This window comes from Trichomycterus rosablanca, chromosome 1, assembly GCF_030014385.1.
Source record: "Trichomycterus rosablanca isolate fTriRos1 chromosome 1, fTriRos1.hap1, whole genome shotgun sequence".
NCBI classification, from domain to species: domain Eukaryota; kingdom Metazoa; phylum Chordata; class Actinopteri; order Siluriformes; family Trichomycteridae; genus Trichomycterus; species Trichomycterus rosablanca.
In genome coordinates this window covers 29741997-29762337 of record NC_085988.1, presented here as the reverse complement: position 1 = coordinate 29762337, position 20341 = coordinate 29741997, and the positions used below count along the sequence as shown (strand labels likewise).

At 40.2% G+C, this 20341-nt stretch overlaps 2 protein-coding genes across 2 annotated transcripts in view; one reads left to right on the top strand and one right to left on the bottom strand.

The window, feature by feature from the left end:
* The first annotated feature begins 8719 nt into the window (after nt 1–8719).
* LOC134309803 (cytosolic 5'-nucleotidase 1A) lies at nt 8720–15117 on the top strand. The gene is made up of 6 exons (XM_062991135.1): nt 8720–8896; nt 9206–9313; nt 11849–11981; nt 12088–12210; nt 12436–12599; nt 13965–15117. Exons 1-6 carry the CDS (start codon nt 8888–8890, stop codon nt 14259–14261), a joined length of 834 nt encoding a protein of 277 aa, XP_062847205.1. The 5' UTR covers nt 8720–8887; the 3' UTR covers nt 14262–15117.
* A 131-nt stretch (nt 15118–15248) lies between these two features.
* LOC134309798 (ras association domain-containing protein 8) overlaps nt 15249–20341 on the bottom strand; it is a 29867-nt gene continuing 24774 nt past the window's right edge. The window contains exons 4-5 of the mRNA XM_062991121.1: nt 19519–19663; nt 15249–16014 (exon numbers count right to left, since the gene is read on the bottom strand). Of these exons, the coding sequence (XP_062847191.1) occupies nt 15905–16014; nt 19519–19663 (255 nt within the window). The 3' untranslated portion in view covers nt 15249–15904. The remainder of the gene's footprint in view (nt 16015–19518; nt 19664–20341) is intronic.

The window sequence follows — 20341 nt, the reverse complement described above, 5'->3', positions numbered from 1 at the left end:
AGGTGCCATGTTGAATATCCAGTGGCCAGTATGAGAGAATTGTACCCAAAACACCAAATTTAACAGCCCTGCTCCCCATTTACACCTGGGACCTTGACACATGAGGGACAACGACACATTTGGGCACAATTTGGACATGTTCACTGTGGGGTGTACTCACTTATGTTGCCAGCCATTTAGACATTAATGGCTGTGTGTTGAGTTATTTTCAGAAGACAGTAAATCTACACTGCTATACAAGCTGTACACTGACTACTCTAAGTTATATCCAAGTTTCATGTCTATAGTGTTGTCCCATGAAAAGATATAATGAAATATTTGCAGAAATGTGAGGGGTGTACTCACTTTTGTGATACACTGTATATATATATATATATATATATATATATATATATAATATATATTTATATATCTATTATATATATATATTTATATATTTATATATATATATATAAATAATATATATTTATATATCTATTATATATATATATTTATATATTTATATATATATATATATAAATAATATATATTTATATATCTATTATATATATATATATATATATATATATATATATATATATATATATATATACATATATATATATATATACATACACACACACACACACACATATATGTATATAGACATCTTTATTAACAGAACATCTTGTGTATTAGCCAGTATACAAAACATTTTGATTTTGTAGTAAATAATATTCTAACCCGAGGAACATCTCAAATAATTAGAACTAAACTGACAAGGGAGCAGCAAAAAATATACAAATAACTAAGTACATAAAAACGTAATAAATGCTCAACATATTCATTCAGTAATTAACTTTAAACTCAACTTTAACTTCAAACAACCGTTACTGTACACATTGGCTTTTCTATATGTATGAAAAACGGATCTGAAATGACCAAAGACATGTATAAACGTGGTTAAATACATCGTTAACACACAGCATTATTAGATACACAGTTAATTAACTGTAATCAATCGAGTACAGCTTATTTAAGCACTTTGAAAATTTTTATATAGCTTTTTTTTTTTTAAGTCACATAATAACGGCATTACATACACTTAAACTTTAAAGTTTTTAAAGAATTAAAACGAAACCATACGTTACTAACCGCTAGAAGAAATAAATTAGGCAAAGGTAGCACAGAATTATAGGCGTTCCCCAAAACGCGTGAAAACCGATGTGCGCATGCTCGGTAGGACAAATCGATGGGTAGGATAAATCGACAGAACACCGGGACTACAGCCTCAGACAGATTTATTATTTAAGTAGCAAAACAGGCTTTCATAATCATGAGACAAAAGAACTATTTTAGAACCAACGTTTTAAGCCCACGTTCATTAAACGGAACAAGTTATCCCGATTAATATAACTACATTAATTGTGCTATGCTAACAGACGCTAATTTGGAGTCAATAGTGTAGAAAGTTAAACAAATTTTAAATATTTATAATATTAACTGGCACGGTAATATAATTTCTTAAAAAACGACAACTTACCAAAAAACAGTCCCCTTTGGCCAAATCATGTCCTCAACAACCGAAAAACTTTGTGGTGAGAAGACAGACTTGAGAAGATTCAAAAGTCTCAGCAGCTCGTTTTGCACTCCGTGTGTGAAACAGGCAATGCGCATGCGTGGAACATAAAGTTAATATTTACTAGAAGTTTTTAGTTTTGCTTTGCTTCAATCCAAGAAATAAAAAACATAGTTAATTTTACTTGGTATTTAGAATAAAATTTACTAATGTATTTGATAACAAATAATTACAAAGAAACACCAAGTAACACACTAAATTATATGTGACATTCTTAAGTAGCAAGACTGTACTAGAATATTCTTGTATAAAGTACTTTAAAAATCTTCACTCTATTTACTAAGTCAAAAAATAATTTTTTGCAGTGTAGAGCTAATTTCTCTCACTGGATCATGAGAAAACCTTCCGGGAACGTTAATGGAACACGTTAGGTTTCATAGTTCCCGGAACGGGAACATCGCTGATTTTTTTAACGAAAATAGAACGTTACCATAACGTTATGGGATGGTTCCCTAAAAATAACCATAGGGGAACCAAAATCTAACGTTACGGGAACGTTTTGTGTTAGCTGGGTATCTAGTTCTTTTGACAAATGTCCATGTGGACTATTGTTCAACCCCCAGCTTTAGATTAGATAACCTCTAATAAGCAATTTAGATCACATTTAATAAGTGAGTTAACAAGCTTCTGACACCTCTTTGGTTAAATCATTGCCCATTCTTGTGCAAAAGCTTCTAGCTCATTAAGGTTTTATGGCTTTCGTGCTGCAACTTATTTCTTACAATCCCACCAAAATCTAATTTTCTATAGGATTTAAATCTGGAGACTGGGAAAGCCACTCTAGGATATTGCAGGACTGATTCTTTAACCAAGCTTCGGTTTGGAAGTGTGATAAGTGTGATCAATTTCACTACAAAACACAACAAAACATTCCTCCCTGAAATGCCTTGGTATTTTTGTGAATTCATGATGCCAGTCAGTCTGCCAGTTCCTGCAGTAGAGAAAATTCCTGACATCATCACTGACCCATTTACATGCTCAACTTTGTATCTTTTGGATTCTTCTGGTCATAGGCATCATCTTTTTTTGCACCAGACAAACTGCTTATCCAAATGGCCAATCAGTTCAGGTTTTGATTCCACACTTTATAGAACTGTGTCCCAGCATTATCCAGTTTTCTTCTGGCTAATTCCAGATGACCCTTCATGTGCTTCTTGGTCACCCTTAATCATGGCTGGATTACTGACCGGGCCAGTGTATTTATGATACAATATATTTTTATTTCCGAGGGCCCTCCATTTTAAGGATCCTCTGACTATTAGGGACTTTGACCACAGGGCCTCTTGGGGGCCCTAGCCATGCTTTTGGGGCCCCTAGCCATGCTTTTGGGCCCTAGCCAAAATACTTCTCTGTTATAGTTGACTCCACTCCAGACCTTGCTCATGTGGACCAACTTACTTTTATTTTCAGGTTTGTTAATGACGGACATGTAGTTGAGCGTTTTCTAGCTTTTGAGCCTATTGAAAACCATAGTGGGGACAGTTTGGCAGAGTGTGTCGTTACTATGGTGGAGAATCTGGGCCTAGACTTATCCAACTGTAGGGGCCAGTCATATGATAATGCAAGTAACATGTCGGGAAAGTACAATGGAGTCCAAGCTCATCTTAAACAAAGAAACCCTTTGATTTGTTATGTCCCCTGTGCAGCACATTCACTGAATTTAGTTGGTGTCAATGCTGTTGACAGTAGCCCAGAAGCTGGACGTTTTTTTGACTTTGTACAGGCAATGTACACATTTTGTGCATCATCTACACACAGGTGGGGAAAGGTTTTCCGTGATACTGATATCAAACTCACACTGAAATCACTGTCAGGTACTCGATGGAGCGCACGAGCTGAGTCAACTAAGGCTCTTTGGAAATATTATGCACAACTGAGAGAGGCATTGAATGATATGTCTAAAGATATGGAGGAGAAATGTGTAACTCGAAGTGAAGCCTCTGCACTCTGTGACAAATTAAACACGTTGGAGATGGCCTTCATGGCATACTTCTGGGACACAATACTACAGAGGTTCCAAGCAACAAGCCTGCAGCTGCAGAAGCATGATATTGACATATGTACAGCTACACAACTTCTCTTGTCTTTACGAGACTTTGTGGCAGCACAGAGAGATAACTTTGAGGTGTTTGAAGGGGCAGCTTTAAATGTCACCACTGCTGTCTCCCAAGAGTACAGGCATGACCTCCAGCGTACAAAGAAGCGCAAAATTATGTCTGATGATAGTGCAGAGCCAGGTGTAGCATTTAACGGAAAGGACAAGTTTCGGATCGAAACTTTCAATGTTGTCATTGACAAACTTGTGTCCTGTCTCAACCACCGTTTGAATGCATACACACACTTAACTGAGCTATTTGATGTTCTTTTCATGCCTGACAATATGTCCAACAGTGAGCTCACTTTAAAGGCTAACTCACTCGCTGCAGCATATCCTTCAGATCTGAACATGAGCCTGGCAGATGAATTGATACAATACAAATCATTCATAACAGAAAAATAAAAATGTCCTAGTAAAATGCTCAAAACCATGATAAATCTGAATTTACAGTCAACCTTTCCAAATGTCTACATAGCACTTAGACTTTTTTTGACTGTGCCTATCACAAATTGTGAAGGGGAGCGTTCATTCTCCAAACGGGCTCGTATTAAGAATGAACTCAGGATTAGGGGTGGGGGTGGGGGGGTGGGAACCTGGGCAACTCTTTGCCCAGGGGCCCAGACTATCCTTAATCCATCCTTGGTGCCATACGGTGCGTCTCGTAGAGGAGAGCCCCCTGTGTCCAGGTCACTTTGAAAATCTTGACCCCTAAGAGTAATCTTTTTTTTTTTACTTCGAGCTAGGAGGACGGGGACAGTGTCATACGGTGCGTCTCGTAGAGGAGAGCCCCCTGTGCAATCCGGGCGAGCTTCTGTTTTTTTGTTCGCGCTGTAACCCTAAAAAACCACTTATGTTATCCGGGTCACTTTGAAAATCTTGACCCCTAACAGTAATCTTTTTTTACTTCGAGCTAGGAGGACGGGGACAGTATCATACGGTGCGTCTCGTCGAGGAGAGACTCATGTGCGGTCCGGGCGAGCTTCTGGCCCTCTGTTCTCCCTGTAAGCCTAAAAAAACCACTTATGTTCTCCGGGTCACTTTGAAAATCTTGACCCCTAACAGTAATTTTTTTTTACTTCGAGCTAGGAGGACGGGGACAGTGTCATACGGTGCGTCTCGTCGAGGAGAGCCCGCTGTGCGGTCCGGGCGAGCTTCTGGCCCTCTGTTCTCCCTGTAAGCCTAAAAAACCACTTATGTTCTCCGGGTCACTTTGAAAATATTGACCCCTAACAGTAATCTTTTTTTTTACTTCAAGCTAGGAGGACGAGGACAGTGTCATACGATGCGTCTCGTCGAGGAGAGCCCGCTGTGCGGTCCGGGCGAGCTTCAGGCCTTTTGTTCTCCCTGTAACCCTAAAAAACCACTTATGTTCTCTGGGTCACTTTGAAAATCTTGACCCCTAACAGTAATCTTTTTTTTTACTTCGAGCTAGGAGGACGGGGACAGTGTCATACGGTGCGTCTCGTAGAGGAGAGCCCCCTGTGCGGTCCGGGCGAGCTTCTGGCCTTTTGTTCGCGCTGTAACCCTAAAAAACCACTTATGTTCTCCGGGTCACTTTGAAAATCTTGACACCTAACAGTAATCTTTTTTTTTTACTTCGAGCTAGAAGGACGTGGACAGTGTCATACGGTGCGTCTCGTAGAGGAGAGCCCCCTGTGCGGTCCAGGCGAGCTTCTGGCCTTTTGTTCGCGCTGTAACCCTAAAAAACCACTTATGTTCTCCGGGTCACTTTGAAAATCTTGACCCCTAACAGTAATCTTTTTTTTTTACTTCGAGCTAGGAGGACGAGGACAGTGTCATACGGTGCGTCTCGTCGAGGAGAGCCCGCTGTGCGGTCCGGGCGAGCTTCTGGCCCTCTGTTCTCCCTGTAAGCCTAAAAAACCACTTATGTTCTCCGGGTCACTTTGAAAATCTTGACCCCTAACAGTAATCTTTTTTTTTACTTCGAGCTAGAAGGACGTGGACAGTGTCATACGGTGCGTCTTGTCGAGGAGAGCCCCTGTGCTGTCCAGGCGAGCTTCTGGCCTTTTGTTCGCGCTGTAACCCTAAAAAACCACTTATGTTCTCCGGGTCACTTTGAAAATCTTGACCCCTAACAGTAATCTTTTTTTTTACCTTGAGCTAGGAGGACGAGGACAGTGTCATACGGTGCGTCTCGTAGAGGAGAGCCCCCTGTGCGGTCCAGGCGAGCTTCTGGCCTTTTGTTCGCGCTGTAACCCTAAAAAACCACTTATGTTCTCCGGGTCACTTTGAAAATCTTGACCCCTAACAGTAATCTTTTTTTTTACTTCGAGCTAGGAGGACGAGGACAGTGTCATACGGTGCGTCTCGTCGAGGAGAGCCCGCTGTGCGGTCCGGGCGAGCTTCTGGCCCTCTGTTCTCCCTGTAAGCCTAAAAAACCACTTATGTTCTCCGGGTCACTTTGAAAATCTTGACCCCTAACAGTAATCTTTTTTTTTTTACTTCGAGCTAGAAGGACGTGGACAGTGTCATACGGTGCGTCTTGTCGAGGAGAGCCCCCTGTGCGGTCCAGGCGAGCTTCTGGCCTTTTGTTCGCGCTGTAACCCTAAAAAAACACTTATGTTCTCCGGGTCACTTTGAAAATCTTGACCCCTAACAGTAATCTTTTTTTTTACCTTGAGCTAGGAGGACGAGGACAGTGTCATACGGTGCGTCTCGTCGAGGAGAGCCCGCTGTGCGGTCCGGGCGAGCTTCTGGCCCTCTGTTCTCCCTGTAAGCCTAAAAAACCACTTATGTTCTCCGGGTCACTTTGAAAATCTTGACCCCTAACAGTAATCTTTTTTTTTTTACTTCGAGCTAGAAGGAAGCCATGCTTTTGGGCCCTAGCCAAAATACTTCTCTGTTATAGTTGACTCCACTCCAGACCTTGCTCATGTGGACCAACTTACTTTTATTTTCAGGTTTGTTAATAATGACGGACATGTAGTTGAGTGTTTTCTAGCTTTTGAGCCTATTGAAAACCATAGTGGGGACAGTTTGGCAGAGTGTGTCGTTGCTATGGTGGAGAATCTGGGCCTAGACTTATCCAACTGTAGGGGCCAGTCATATGATAATGCAAGTAACATGTCGGGAAAGTACAATGGAGTCCAAACTCATCTTAAACAAAGAAACCCTTTGATTTGTTATGTCCCCTGTGCAGCACATTCACTGAATTTAGTTGGTGTCAATGCTGTTGACAGTAGCCCAGAAGCTGGACGTTTTTTTGACTTTGTACAGGCAATGTACACATTTTGTGCATCATCTACACACAGGTGGGGAAAGGTTTTCCGTGATACTGATATCAAACTCACACTGAAATCACTGTCAGGTACTCGATGGAGCGCACGAGCTGAGTCAACTAAGGCTCTTTGGAAATATTATGCACAACTGAGAGAGGCATTGAATGATATGTCTTAAGATATGGAGGAGAAATGTGTAACTCGAAGTGAAGCCTCTGCACAAATTGGACACGTTGGAGATGGCCTTCATGGCATACTTCTGGGACACAATACTACAGAGGTTCCAAGTCACAAGCCTGCAGCTGCAGAAGCATGATATTGACATATGTACAGCTACACAACTTCTCTTGTCTTTACGAGACTTTGTGGACCTCCAGCGTACAAAGAAGCGCAAAATTATGTCTGATGATAGTGCAGAGCCAGGTGTAGCATTTAACGGAAAGGACAAGTTTCGGATCGAAACTTTCAATGTTGTCATTGACAAACTTGTGTCCTGTCTCAACCACCGTTTGAATGCATACACACACTTAACTGAGCTATTTGATGTTCTTTTCATGCCTGACAATATGTCCAACAGTGAGCTCACTTTAAAGGCTAACTCACTCGCTGCAGCATATCCTTCAGATCTGAACATGAGCCTGGCAGATGAATTGATACAATACAAATCATTCATAACAGAAAAAGAAAAATGTCCTAGTAAAATGCTCAAAACCATGATAAATTTGCCCAGGGACCCAGACTATCCTTAATCCGTCCTTGCCCTTAATGCGTCATTGAGTCTGGCCATGAAGTTGGTTGTTAAATTATCTTATTTTTGTCACTAATTAGTTTGTACCTTTATCAGGCCATCTTGTAAGTCTTCTGCAGTCACAAAGTAGTTTTTCTTCGGTTTCCTCATGAGATGAGGCCTCTGGAGAAAATTCTGAGTTTTCACCCAAGGCCAGGCAGGTTTGCTGCTGTGCCAAAAGTCATAAGGAACTTCTGGACAATACTCCAAATGTTGTCTTAGGAAATATTCACGGTCTTGAAAATCATCTTATACCCATTACCCTTTTGGTGCAAAGAAATGATTCCCTTGCTTTTGTGACAGCACCTTAGTTTTCAACACCAATATCTCTGGTAGGTGTTTATGTAACATCAGAGCTGAAGCAAATTAAGGATCAGTATTGAGTACCAATGGTTTAATCATGTTGTAACCCAATTTTAGGTCATACAGACTAGCAGTAGGTTTTAAGATCAGCAGTTTCATGTATGGGTTGAAAAATTGTTACATGCCATTAATAACAAATGTCCTGCCAGTACATTACTCCATTATTCATTTTCTTTCTTCATTAGCTGTATCATTTTACTGATTAAGCAAAATATAACTATGCAGAAAAGTTTAATTGTGAATGCTTATTTTTCTTGGGGGGTTAGAGGTTTGGATATTTAGTGTTTAAAAAAATATACAGTTTACCTAGTTGGTTTTGTGAAAAACATTTCATGCAGCTTCCGTAGCGGCCGAAAGGTGTCACTGTTACTGCGCTCAAAAGAGTTAAACAAGCGCAATCACGGAAGTACACAATACAATATCACACGGGATGGATCTCAAATCTTTTTTCTGTTTAATATGTAGTGCACTAGACAGACGCCTGAACATATAAGGTCATGCCCTATGCAGTACACTTGTGTGAGAATCATAGATATATTTGAAATACAGCCACATACACAGTAAAATACCAACACATATAATGCTTAATGGTTTAATAATGAATTGTAATTCAAGAATTGAGCGTTAATGTTTGTGACATGAGTTTAGAGTTGTGTTAGCTGTAATTAATATTTTGCTGTAATCTGGTGACAACGTCCTACATACTTTATTTCTCTGTATTAGCGTTTGTTGTTGAGCTAGCTTAGTTTAAACGAGTGAAACTGAGGAGGACGAAAAGGGAGATGAACAAGGTGAAACTGCACTTATATATATAGCAAAATTAGCAGGGTAAATTATCACCTGGTCATTATGGTAAATTGTGTCCAACAGGATCCATATGTCACTTAAAACTGTAGGTCTGCATATGTGCGGACACTTGTAATGTGTACCTGACTGTCAATGCTAATATACTCCAAATAATTATTACAGTTTAATTACAAAGTCATTTAATCCAATTTTGTATGTATCCAATGTTTTCATTTATGTTAGATTTTAAGCATGTAATTTAAGTCATGGATTTGTTATTTGTATTAGATATATTATTGCCATTTGTTCTACAGAATACTTCTGCATTTCTGCTCGCTGTGTCCTGCAATGATGTTTTTGCCCCAGATAATAAAACAGATTCCAGTCCACTCTTGAAAGGCCATGCTTTCACTGTCATTAAGGTAATGTGCTGCCCTTTAAAAATTATAGTTCTCAGTAAATATTCATTAGGTTATTTATACGTTCATTAATCTTTTATTACTACCATATCCTGATTAGGGCTGCAGTGGGTTTGTGGTTCACTCCAAAAACAACAGACACAAGATGATAATAATAGGCATAATCTACAGTACATACTGCCAATTTTCCCTATAATTCCAGCTCATTTTGCGTCACAAGGACACTTTACAGTCTCACTAACCAGTGAGCAACTCTTGTTAAAATAATTTTTAATGGGAGACACTAAATGTGAGTCTCAAAGTAAAGTTGTGTCCTAAATGACACAAAAATGTAAAATTAATGTATTGCGTATAATGCACTTACTATATAGCACACAGAATGTGGTTTGGGCAGGGCCAGGAAATCGAGCATAAAGGTTGTTTGGGCGGCACAGTGGCTCAGTGGGTAGCACTGTCGCCTCACAGCAAGAAGGTCCTGGGTTCGATCCCCAGGTGGGGCGGTCCGGGTACTTTCTGTGTTTTTGCATGTTCTCCCCGTGTCTGCGTGGATTTCCTCCGGGAGCTCAGTTTCCTGCCACATGCAAAGACATGCAAGTGAGGTGAATTGGAGATACAAAATTGTCCATGACTGTTTGACATTAAAGACTTGTGTACTGATGAACCTTGTATATCGAGTAACTACCGTTTCTGTCATGAATGTAACCAAAGTGTGTAAAACATGACATTAAAATCCTAATAAATAAATTAAGGTTGTGCCAGTGGCTGAAAATGACCAGTTAACAAAAATGTAATTTTTCATTATGTCTAACAAATGAGAACAATGTAGTACTAATAATTATCTTTGCCATTTATAAACTTAAGACTATGCATTGAAGCATTAGATAAATATTGGATGCATTGGAGCTATGAGAAATGTCATAAACAAGGGTGCAACATTTAACCCACTGCATCCCCCCCAATTTTTCCCCCTAATCTAGTCGTGTCCAATTACCCTGATTGCGTCCTCTATACTTATTCGACTTTTCACCGCTGACTGAGGACGCCTCTCAACTGACATATGCCCCCTCCGGTACGCACAGTCAGTACAAACTGCATTTTTCACCAGCACGAGTGGAGTTTATACACTTGACAGGCACTGTGCACGGAGGGCCACACCCCCATCAGCATTATTCCTCAGCCTTGTGCAGGCGCCATCAGTCAGCCAGCAGGGGCCACAGTTACACCAGTTATAAGGACCTATGGTCCGACTTTCTTACCCTTTAACCCTGCTGCCGCCCAACCCTGCTGCCGCCCAACCCAGTCAGAAGGCAGAGCTGAGATTCGATACGATGTATTCAATACCCCAACTCTGGTGCACTAGCGTACTTTACCGCTGCGCTACCTGAGCGGCTAACCCAGTGCATTTTTTTTAAGTTGCAGGGGTTTGTTAGTGGAAAGACCTGTCAGGATGGAGTTGCAGTAATCCAGCCTTACTATAACCAGAGACAGAACAAGAATCTGAGTGGCTTATATAAACAGCAATGGTTAAATCTTTCTGATGTTACAGAGCAATAAGTGGCATGATTGAGTTAGAAACATGAGTTGAGAAAGAGGTTGCTATTGAGGAAAACACCAAAGTTTCATACATTATAAGATGGGTTGATCTGAGTAATTGAGAAAAATGACTAGGTCTTTGCATGAAGTTAGATTCTCTAGAAAAATATATCAGTTCTGTAATACTAGGGTTAAGTGTTGATATGCAAGCTAAGACTTGGGTGTATGAAGGACAGAATGGCAGGATGAGCCGATTATCATTAGCTAAATGAAGAGAAGCCATGGGAGAGTCAAGCACAGAACCCTGTGTGACCCAAGTTGAAAAACTGCATGGAGAGGATGTAGATCCCCTCCATGAGTGATAATGAACCAATAGTACTTAGGGGCAGGACTAGCACAATTGCTTGATGATTATTGTTCATGCATGCCACATTCCAAAATGTGACTTAATACATATGATTAATAATAATAATGATTTTAAAGAAAAAACACAATAGGCTGCTCATTTGTCTTCAATGTATAAATGCATAATCTGTGCTGTCAGTAATTACTTGCTTTCACAGCACAAAAAGCAGTGATGGATTGGAACAGAATAAATGTGTATAATTCAGAGCAGTGCCAGCCCAGATACCAACACACAGTTTTAAAACAGTTTATCCCTATTTTTCTGATAATTTGCTGGGACGGTATGGTGGCATGGCTCGGTGGGTAGCACTGTTGCCTCACAGCAAGAAGGTCCTGGGTTTGATTTCCTGGTGGAGTGGTTCTTACTGTAGGGAGTTTACATGTTCACCCCCATGTCTAAGTGGGTTTCTTCTGTGAGCTCCGGTTTCCTCCCACAGTCCAAAGACATGTAATTTAGGTGAACTAGATATACTAAATTGCCTGTGATGGTGTTTGACATTGAACTAGGCCTGATGAATCATGTAACCACCTGTCCTGTCACAAATGTAACCAAAGTGTAAAATGATGTTAAAATCTTAATACTTTTCTGTTATTCGATAGGCAGTGCAGGCAGTTAATAAGAGACTAGTGGGCCTAAATGAAAGTGATACTTTGCTGTTTGAGGTGATCCTGCTTGGAACTGATTGTGAAGAACACATCAAAACTAAGATAGCTGACAGTGCAACACATTATGGTAAGTCAGGCCTGTAGACAATATGACTGTAAAATGTTGCTGAATGTTTTCAGTTATGAAACTAGGTTTGATATTTATAATCTGCTATCTTGTTGTTTTAAACAAGGTCTAGAAATTGGCAAATTTTGCTTTTGCTCCAGAGCAGACTTGGCAAAAACACTTCAAGCTAACCATATCAAGTTGTTCCTGTCGACGGACAGGGAAGATGTTTATAGTTCCCTGCAAGCAGGTACTGTAAACTACTGTATGAAGTAGAGTGCATGCAAAACAGGGTTTTTTGTTTAGTTGTATTGTGTCTTAACAGAATACCTTACATTCACTTATAGACATGTTAATAAAGTACAAATGACATACATACATGACATAAATACAATAAAGTGCAAATGACATACTTTATTGAAGACATACATTTTATATCTGATTTCTGCTTAATTGTTTTTTTTTTTCTGGTCAGGTATTCCTGCTGCTTTTCTGTACAAGCAGACAGATCAGCAGGTCCTGGATCAGCTGAGGGTGCTTTTTTCAGGCGATCTCATTGGCCTGCCAGAAGATTCCATTAACTGTCTTAAGGATTTGGGATTTGATGATGTCCAGATTCAGAACTTCAATGCATCAAAAGTATTGACACTACACTCTTTATACAATACTGGTGCCAAAACAGCAGACTTCTGTTACAGTTTATCACTAGCAGTTACACCATACAGCAAATGTAAATTTTACTGATATACATGCCTTAGGATTTTTTAGTGTGATTAAGTGATACAAAATTAGGTCATAATGGTGAATCAGTTTTACAATCATATTATGACATCCTATTATTTTCAATTGTAGTATAATCTAATATGCGAAAACAATGGAATCACTCAATAAGTGTGCATTACAATGACATCAAGGGTGCATGTCAAGTGTACAGTAAATGTTGGGCTGATGGTACTCATAATGCATGTGTTGATTGCAGCAGATATGAGCAGCATAAAGACCTGAGTAACTTGATAAGGACCAAATTGTTATAGTCAGATGACTGGGCTGAAGTATTTCCAAAACACCAAGGGTTGCTCACAGGCAGCCGTGGTGTGTATTCACCTAACATTGGTGCGTGGAGAGACAAGACATGACCCGCCAACAGGCTGTTGGGCAGCCAAGGCAGATTGATTCATCTGGCTTCTTGAAAAGAGCTACTGTGGCCCAGCAAAAAAGCTACTGTGGCTCAAATTGCACAGAATATTAATGCTAATGATGAGGTGAATGTGTCACAACATACAGTGCATCAAACCCTTCTGTGTATTTGGTTGAGTAGTTTACCACTTACAGCAATGGGCAACACGGGCATCGTAACTAGACAGTGATCCTGTTTTCTACAAGATCACATGGGTAGTCTGGCACATGTGAAACATTTACCTGCAGAAGAGGTAACAAAATACTATGTATGACGATCCACCTTACAACATAGAGAAGTTAAAGGGGCAGCTATTATGTCCATATATCAAATATCACAGAACTCTAAGAGCGTCAGAGCTGTTTTGACAGCATATTAGGCAGGTAGTCCATAATGGCATATGCGCGCACACGCACGCGCGCACACACACACAGATTGATGACTTTACTTTGGAAGAAGTCTGTGGCTTGCTCAAAGTCCTGACCTCAACATCATTAAATTCCACTGAGATGAAGTGGAATGTCAATTGCAAGCCAGACCTTCTCGCCCAACAGTTCTTACAAATGTTATTTTCATTGAATGGGGATTAAAACTCCCAGACACACTTCATTATCCTGTGGAAAGCCTTTCCAAAACAATAAAGGTTTCCAAGTAAACAAGGTGGATGGGACAAACTGTATATTAATGCCCATACTTTTGGGATGCTAAAAATGGGCCAATATGTGGTCAGGTGTCTACATAATTTTGGCTATTTACTGTAGCATAGAATTGGTAGGCTTGTTCATCCAGTCTTTCCCATAATCTATCCTTTCCCCATGTGCTTGCAGGGCTTCATGAGGGAATTTGCAGTGCTCATTGGGAATATGAGGAGAAGGTTTGGGCATGAGGGCAGCCCTCTCCGTACCAGCCTCATGACTGTGTGCGGCTCAAACGACGTGTGCGTCAGTGCTCTGAAAACGCTCAGAGACTGGGGTGTCGAGGTGGACGAGGCCTACTGCTTGGCAGGAGCTCCTGACAGCCCTATCCTGTCTGTGCTTCAACCCCACATACTGTGGGACATAGGACTGCAGAAAGTAAAGGGAGTGGATAGTCTCATGAGGGTGAGCAGTCAGACGCTGAAGTGAGAGTTTTGCCTTTTGTGTGAGAACTCAGTTTATTCTCTGTTATGTGGTAAGTGCCAACTTTATTGTCAGGTTATAATGATAAAGAATTTGTTTGTGAAAAAACACAGACCACAATTTGATGTTAATTTGTTTTTAATTTTGAAATGCAGTGCAATAAACCAAAAAACAACAAGCTTTATAAACAATAGAGATCATGTCCACATGCATGACTGTAACATCTCTTAAAACACTCATTAATACTACAAAAAATAAAGAAATTGTAAAAACGGATGATGTTCACAACACTGGCAAAATAAAAGCAGCTGTATGCATATGTCACAATGGCTGTGTCTGAAATCCCAGTTTGTGTGGTTCACAATTCTGTAATGAAAATTCATTGTAAATAATGGAATTAAAGTTCCAACATTTGGGTCAATGCTGAATAGAAAAGGCAAAGTTAATAAATTTCTTATTTTAAAAATAAGATGTGCATTTTGTATTTCAACTAAGCTACTTAATATAATATTCACAAGTTGAGGTGTTATAAAAATAAATGCACTAGTGCACAAAATGACACACTGACGTTTATAGTCCGCAGACCATAAAATGGCACCTGTGCTAGAACGGTTTATGCCTGTACAAAAGCTTTTAAAATGGCAATATTTCATAGTCCCATTTCTAATTCAGGGTTGGCTACTGAGTGAGCATAAAAATATAGCCAATGAGTAAAAAGGTGATGTCAAACACAGCCAATGATTTCTTAACATCTTATTCACATGTACACTGACTTGGTTGTCCCAATAGATTTGATCAGTTAATGCTTAATTAAAACTTTAAGGCACTAGTAACAAAAATAACAGTTGTAAATTCAACTGGCAGCACGTTATGCCAAGCATTGCATACTGTAACACTTTAATAATAAAGTTTATTAATACTCTTTTAACATGAATGCAAAGTTCATTTGACACGCATGCATGACAGCTCTTGCATAAGATGCATATTAGTAAAACCTGAAGAGTAAACATGATAAAAATGTGCTAATTATAAAGCCAGAGACGTATTGCTATAACTGCAGCGGAGCAACAGGGTGAAGGCAACCCAAATATACATATTAGCAGGCGTCTTTGGCTCGACCTTGCAAAAACTGAACTGAAAAACCTAAATGTGGAGTACAAACAAAATGCAAAAATAGCATGAGTTCTGATGTCACGTGTAAAATAAAGAAAGAAAAAAAGCTGCATGTAAAACACTGCTTATTTGAACACATGAATTTGTTAATGAATTAATAGAACAGCTTTAAAAAAATAGATATTCACATTTCTGAAGTAACTTATCCTTCCTAATACACCTGCAAGCTTATGAAGCCAATTCCAAAATGAAAGAATATTCGCTTCGGGGAGTTTATCAGCCTGGCACTTCAAACAACAGCATTAGCAAGATGGAGCTTGTGTTGAGGTATTTTTACTAGAACATAGACTGTATACCTTCATGCTTCTTTATTCATGCAGCTATTCTGTAACTACAATTCTGTTTCAGCCAAGTCACTTCCTATGATTGCCTTTCAAAACAATGCAGCATTCCACAAATTAGAAAAAACTGGTGCTGTTATGTGGACCTGTTCTAGAGTGTTTCTGTGGATGTGTAGCGATGGTTGGTGGTTTTCCTTATACGTAGATGCCCTCAGGGTTTAGAGTGGAAGTGATAAGACTGTGTAGCACCCCCACAGCATGGGACGATCCTGGCCTCTTTAGTGAACCAGTCTGGGCTGCAAAATCTGCAAGAAAAAATCTTTGTAAATCTACTTGTAGATCTATTATTTCTCCTCACATGCATACATACAGTGTATCACAAAAGTGAGTACACCCCTCACATTTCTGCAGATATTTAAGTATATCTTTTCATGGGACAACACTGACAAAATGACCCTTTGACACAATGAAAAGTAGTCTGTGTGCAGCTTATATAACAGTGTAAATTTATTCTTCCCTCAAAATAACTCAATATACAGCCATTAATGTCTAAACCACCAGCAACAAAAGTGAGTACACCCCTTAGTGAAAGTTCCTGAAGTGTCAATATTTTGTGTGGCCACCATTATTTCCCAGAACTGCCTTAACTCTCCTGGGCATGGAGTTTACCAGAGCTTCACAGGTTGCCACTGGAATGCTTTTCCACTCCTCCATGATGACATCACGGAGCTGGCGGATATTCGAGACTTTGCGCTCCTCCACCTTCCGCTTGAGGATGCCCCAAAGATGTTCTATTGGGTTTAGGTCTGGAGACATGCTTGGCCAGTCCATCACCTTTACCCTCAGCCTCTTCAATAAAGCAGTGGTCGTCTTAGAGGTGTGTTTGGGGTCATTATCATGCTGAAACACTGCCCTGCAACCCAGTTTCCGGAGGGAGGGGATCATGCTCTGCTTCAGTATTTCACAGTACATATTGGAGTTCATGTGTCCCTCAATGAAATGTAACTCCCCAACACCTGCTGCACTCATGCAGCCCCAGACCATGGCATTCCCACCACCATGCTTGACTGTAGGCATGACACACTTATCTTTGTACTCCTCACCTGATTGCCGCCACACATGCTTGAGACCATCTGAACCAAACAAATTAATCTTGGTCTCATCAGACCATAGGACATGGTTCCAGTAATCCATGTCCTTTGTTGACATGTCTTCAGCAAACTGTTTGCGGGCTTTCTTGTGTAGAGACTTCAGAAGAGGCTTCCTTCTGGGGTGACAGCCATGCAGACCAATTTGATGTAGTGTGCGGCGTATGGTCTGAGCACTGACAGGCTGACCCCCCACCTTTTCAATCTCTGCAGCAATGCTGACAGCACTCCTGCGCCTATCTTTCAAAGACAGCAGTTGGTTGTGACGCTGAGCATGTGCACTCAGCTTCTTTGGACGACCAACGCGAGGTCTGTTCTGAGTGGACCCTGCTCTTTTAAAACGCTGAATGATCTTGGCCACTGTGCTGCAGCTCAGTTTCAGGGTGTTGGCAATCTTCTTGTAGCCTTGGCCATCTTCATGTAGCGCAACAATTCGTCTTTTAAGATCCTCAGAGAGTTCTTTGCCATGAGATGCCATGTTGGAACTTTCAGTGACCAGTATGAGAGAGTGTGAGAGCTGTACTACTAAATTGAACACACCTGCTCCCTATGCACACCTGAGACCTAGTAACACTAACAAATCACATGACATTTTGGAGGGAAAATGACAAGCAGTGCTCAATTTGGACATTTAGGGGTGTAGTCTCTTAGGGGTGTACTCACTTTTGTTGCCGGTGGTTTAGACATTAATGGCTGTATATTGAGTTATTTTGAGGGAAGAATAAATTTACACTGTTATATAAGCTGCACACAGACTACTTTTCATTGTGTCAAAGTGTCATTTTGTCAGTGTTGTCCCATGAAAAGATATACTTAAATATCTGCAGAAATGTGAGGGGTGTACTCACTTTTGTGATACACTGTACATGCATACATACATACATAGTTTGCACCTCATTGTTTCTACACTTACTGTTCATTTTATCAGCTCCACTTACCATATAGGAGCACTTTCTAGTTCTACAATTACCGACTGTAGTCCACCTGTTAACTCTGTTCCTCAATTGACCACCACAGAGCAGGTATTATTTAGATGGTGGCTCATTCTCAGCACTGCAGTGACACTGACATGGTGGTGATGTGTTAGTGTGTGTATGCTGGTATGACACAGCAATGCTCATGGAGTTTTTAAATACCATGTCCACTCACTGTCCACTCTATTACACACTCCTACCTAGTTGGTCCACCTTGTAGATGTAAAGTCAGAGACGATCGCTCATCTATTGCTGCTGTTTGAGTTGGTCATCTTCTATACCTTCATCAGTGGTCACAGGACGCTGCCCTTCTCGGTCCAGCAGTGACAGTGAGGTGTTTAAAAACTCCATCAGTGCTGCTGTGTTTTATCCACTCATACCAGCACAACACACACTAACACACCACCACCATGTCAGTGTCACTGCAGTGCTGAGAATGATCCACCACCTAAATAATACCTGCTCTGTGGTGGTCCTGGGAGAGTAATTGTAGAACTACAAAGTGCTTCTATATGGTAAGTGGAGCTATAAAATGGACAGTGAGTGTACATTTACATTTTCGGCATTTATCAGACGCTTTTATCCAAAGCGACTTACAATTATGACTGAACACGATTTTGAGCAATTAAGGGTTAAAGGCCTTGCTTAGGGGCCCAACAGTGGCAACTTGGTGGTGGTGGTGGGGCTTGAACTGGCAACCTTCTGATTACTAGTACCTTAACCACTGAGCTATCACTATATATATATATTACAAGTTGGACTAATGGTAGTTACTCATAGTACACATGCCTAATCTAGATTATATGAGCAGCATAAAGACCTGAGTGACTTTGACAAGCGCCACAAACTATTGACAAGTTGTTGGGCAGCTAAAACAGATTGATTACAGTGGACCTAAAGGCTATGGCATCTGGTATGAGCAAAAGAGCTACTGTGGGTCAAATTGCAGCTCATTGTCATACTGGTGATAAGGTGAATGGCATAGTGCACAGCTCATTAAATCCTTCAGTATATGAAGCTGTGTAGTTGCAGACCAGTCAAAGTTAACTCCTGTCCACTGCTGAAATTACTAGTCATGCAGGCTTCAGAACTTGACATCAAAGCAATAGAAGTTTTTAAAAGTCCTGTATTCTTCAAGATCATGCGGACAGATAGGCACATGTGCATTTAAGAAATGACACCAGGCTGAACCAGGAGGAACCACATTACAACATACAGAAGTTGAAGGAACTGCTTGTAATGTCCTGGTACCAGATACAACAGAATTTCTCCATAGTCTTGTGGAGTCCATGTCTCAGTGGGTCAGAGCCATTTTGACTTTAATTTTATGCATTTTTTCCTCAAATTTTTTTTTAGGTTTTGCCCTTTGCACAACTCAAACTGGGATGTGAATAGAAATGCTAAGGTATATGACTTTGCTATGGATTTTTCCTGGTAGCAGTTACTAAAGGAGTGGGTGGAACACATTCACTTCTCAGTGGGGGATCTGATTGGCTTGAAGACTCTATTTTCATTTGTACCAAAATAAAATGTGATAAATAAACACAGAAAGTTGTTTGTGTGCATGTTTGTGTGATTATTGAAAAATTGAGAAAAATCAGAAAGCAAATAGAAGGCAGGAGGCTTTAATTTGAGTTGACTGGAAAGTTTTAGGAAAGACAAAGCAAAAGAGTAGCAGTAAGAGTACCTGAGTCCTGAGGAGCAGGGCTGGTCTCCACATCACTGGGCTCCACGGGCAGCACAGTCACCTTAGTGCCTGTCTGCTGGATGAACTGTTGCAGATTCACCTGCCTCAGCTCTTTGGTCAGTTGCTCCAACTCATACTGACTGTCCTGGGGAAAATTAGTATATGTGTTCACATTTATCATGAAAGGCATTAATGGTCTGATCAATAGCAGTCTTATTAATTAATTATGAGATATCAAGCATAAAAGTCAGCAAAACTGATAGGAACATAACTTACACGGAATTTAAATGTGCTGAACCTGGTGTGTGAGGACACATTTTTCATATTTTCATATTCAGTTAAAGCCAGAACCAGAATTCTTGGTCAAGATGGGTAAAAATAAAAAACAAACTTAGATATTTAAAATATTTCGAAACATAAATTAAAGAAATCCAATTTAAGTTAATGTCTTTCAGGAAACAAAATATTTTTTTAACAATAGCACATATAATTATTGGCAGCCCTGCGTTATTATTAGTTTGTACAGCCTCGTTTTGAGAGCAATACTATAATGCCATACATAGGGGAACATAATATTGTAGCGACCCGCTGCTGTGGACGAGAAGGGGGCGGAGTTTTACCCAGAAGGACTTGCGGCTGTGGTATCAAGATCTACCGTCACCGTGTTGATCAGCGCTGGGAATGGGCTGGCTACATGAGAAATACATCATCAGCTGTGTAAACGTGGTATAATGTCTGTGTGTGAATGGATGTTTGTCCACATGTTCAAAAAAGAGCAATTTCCTATCCCATCCTCGATGCCGACGCTACAATATAATAAAAA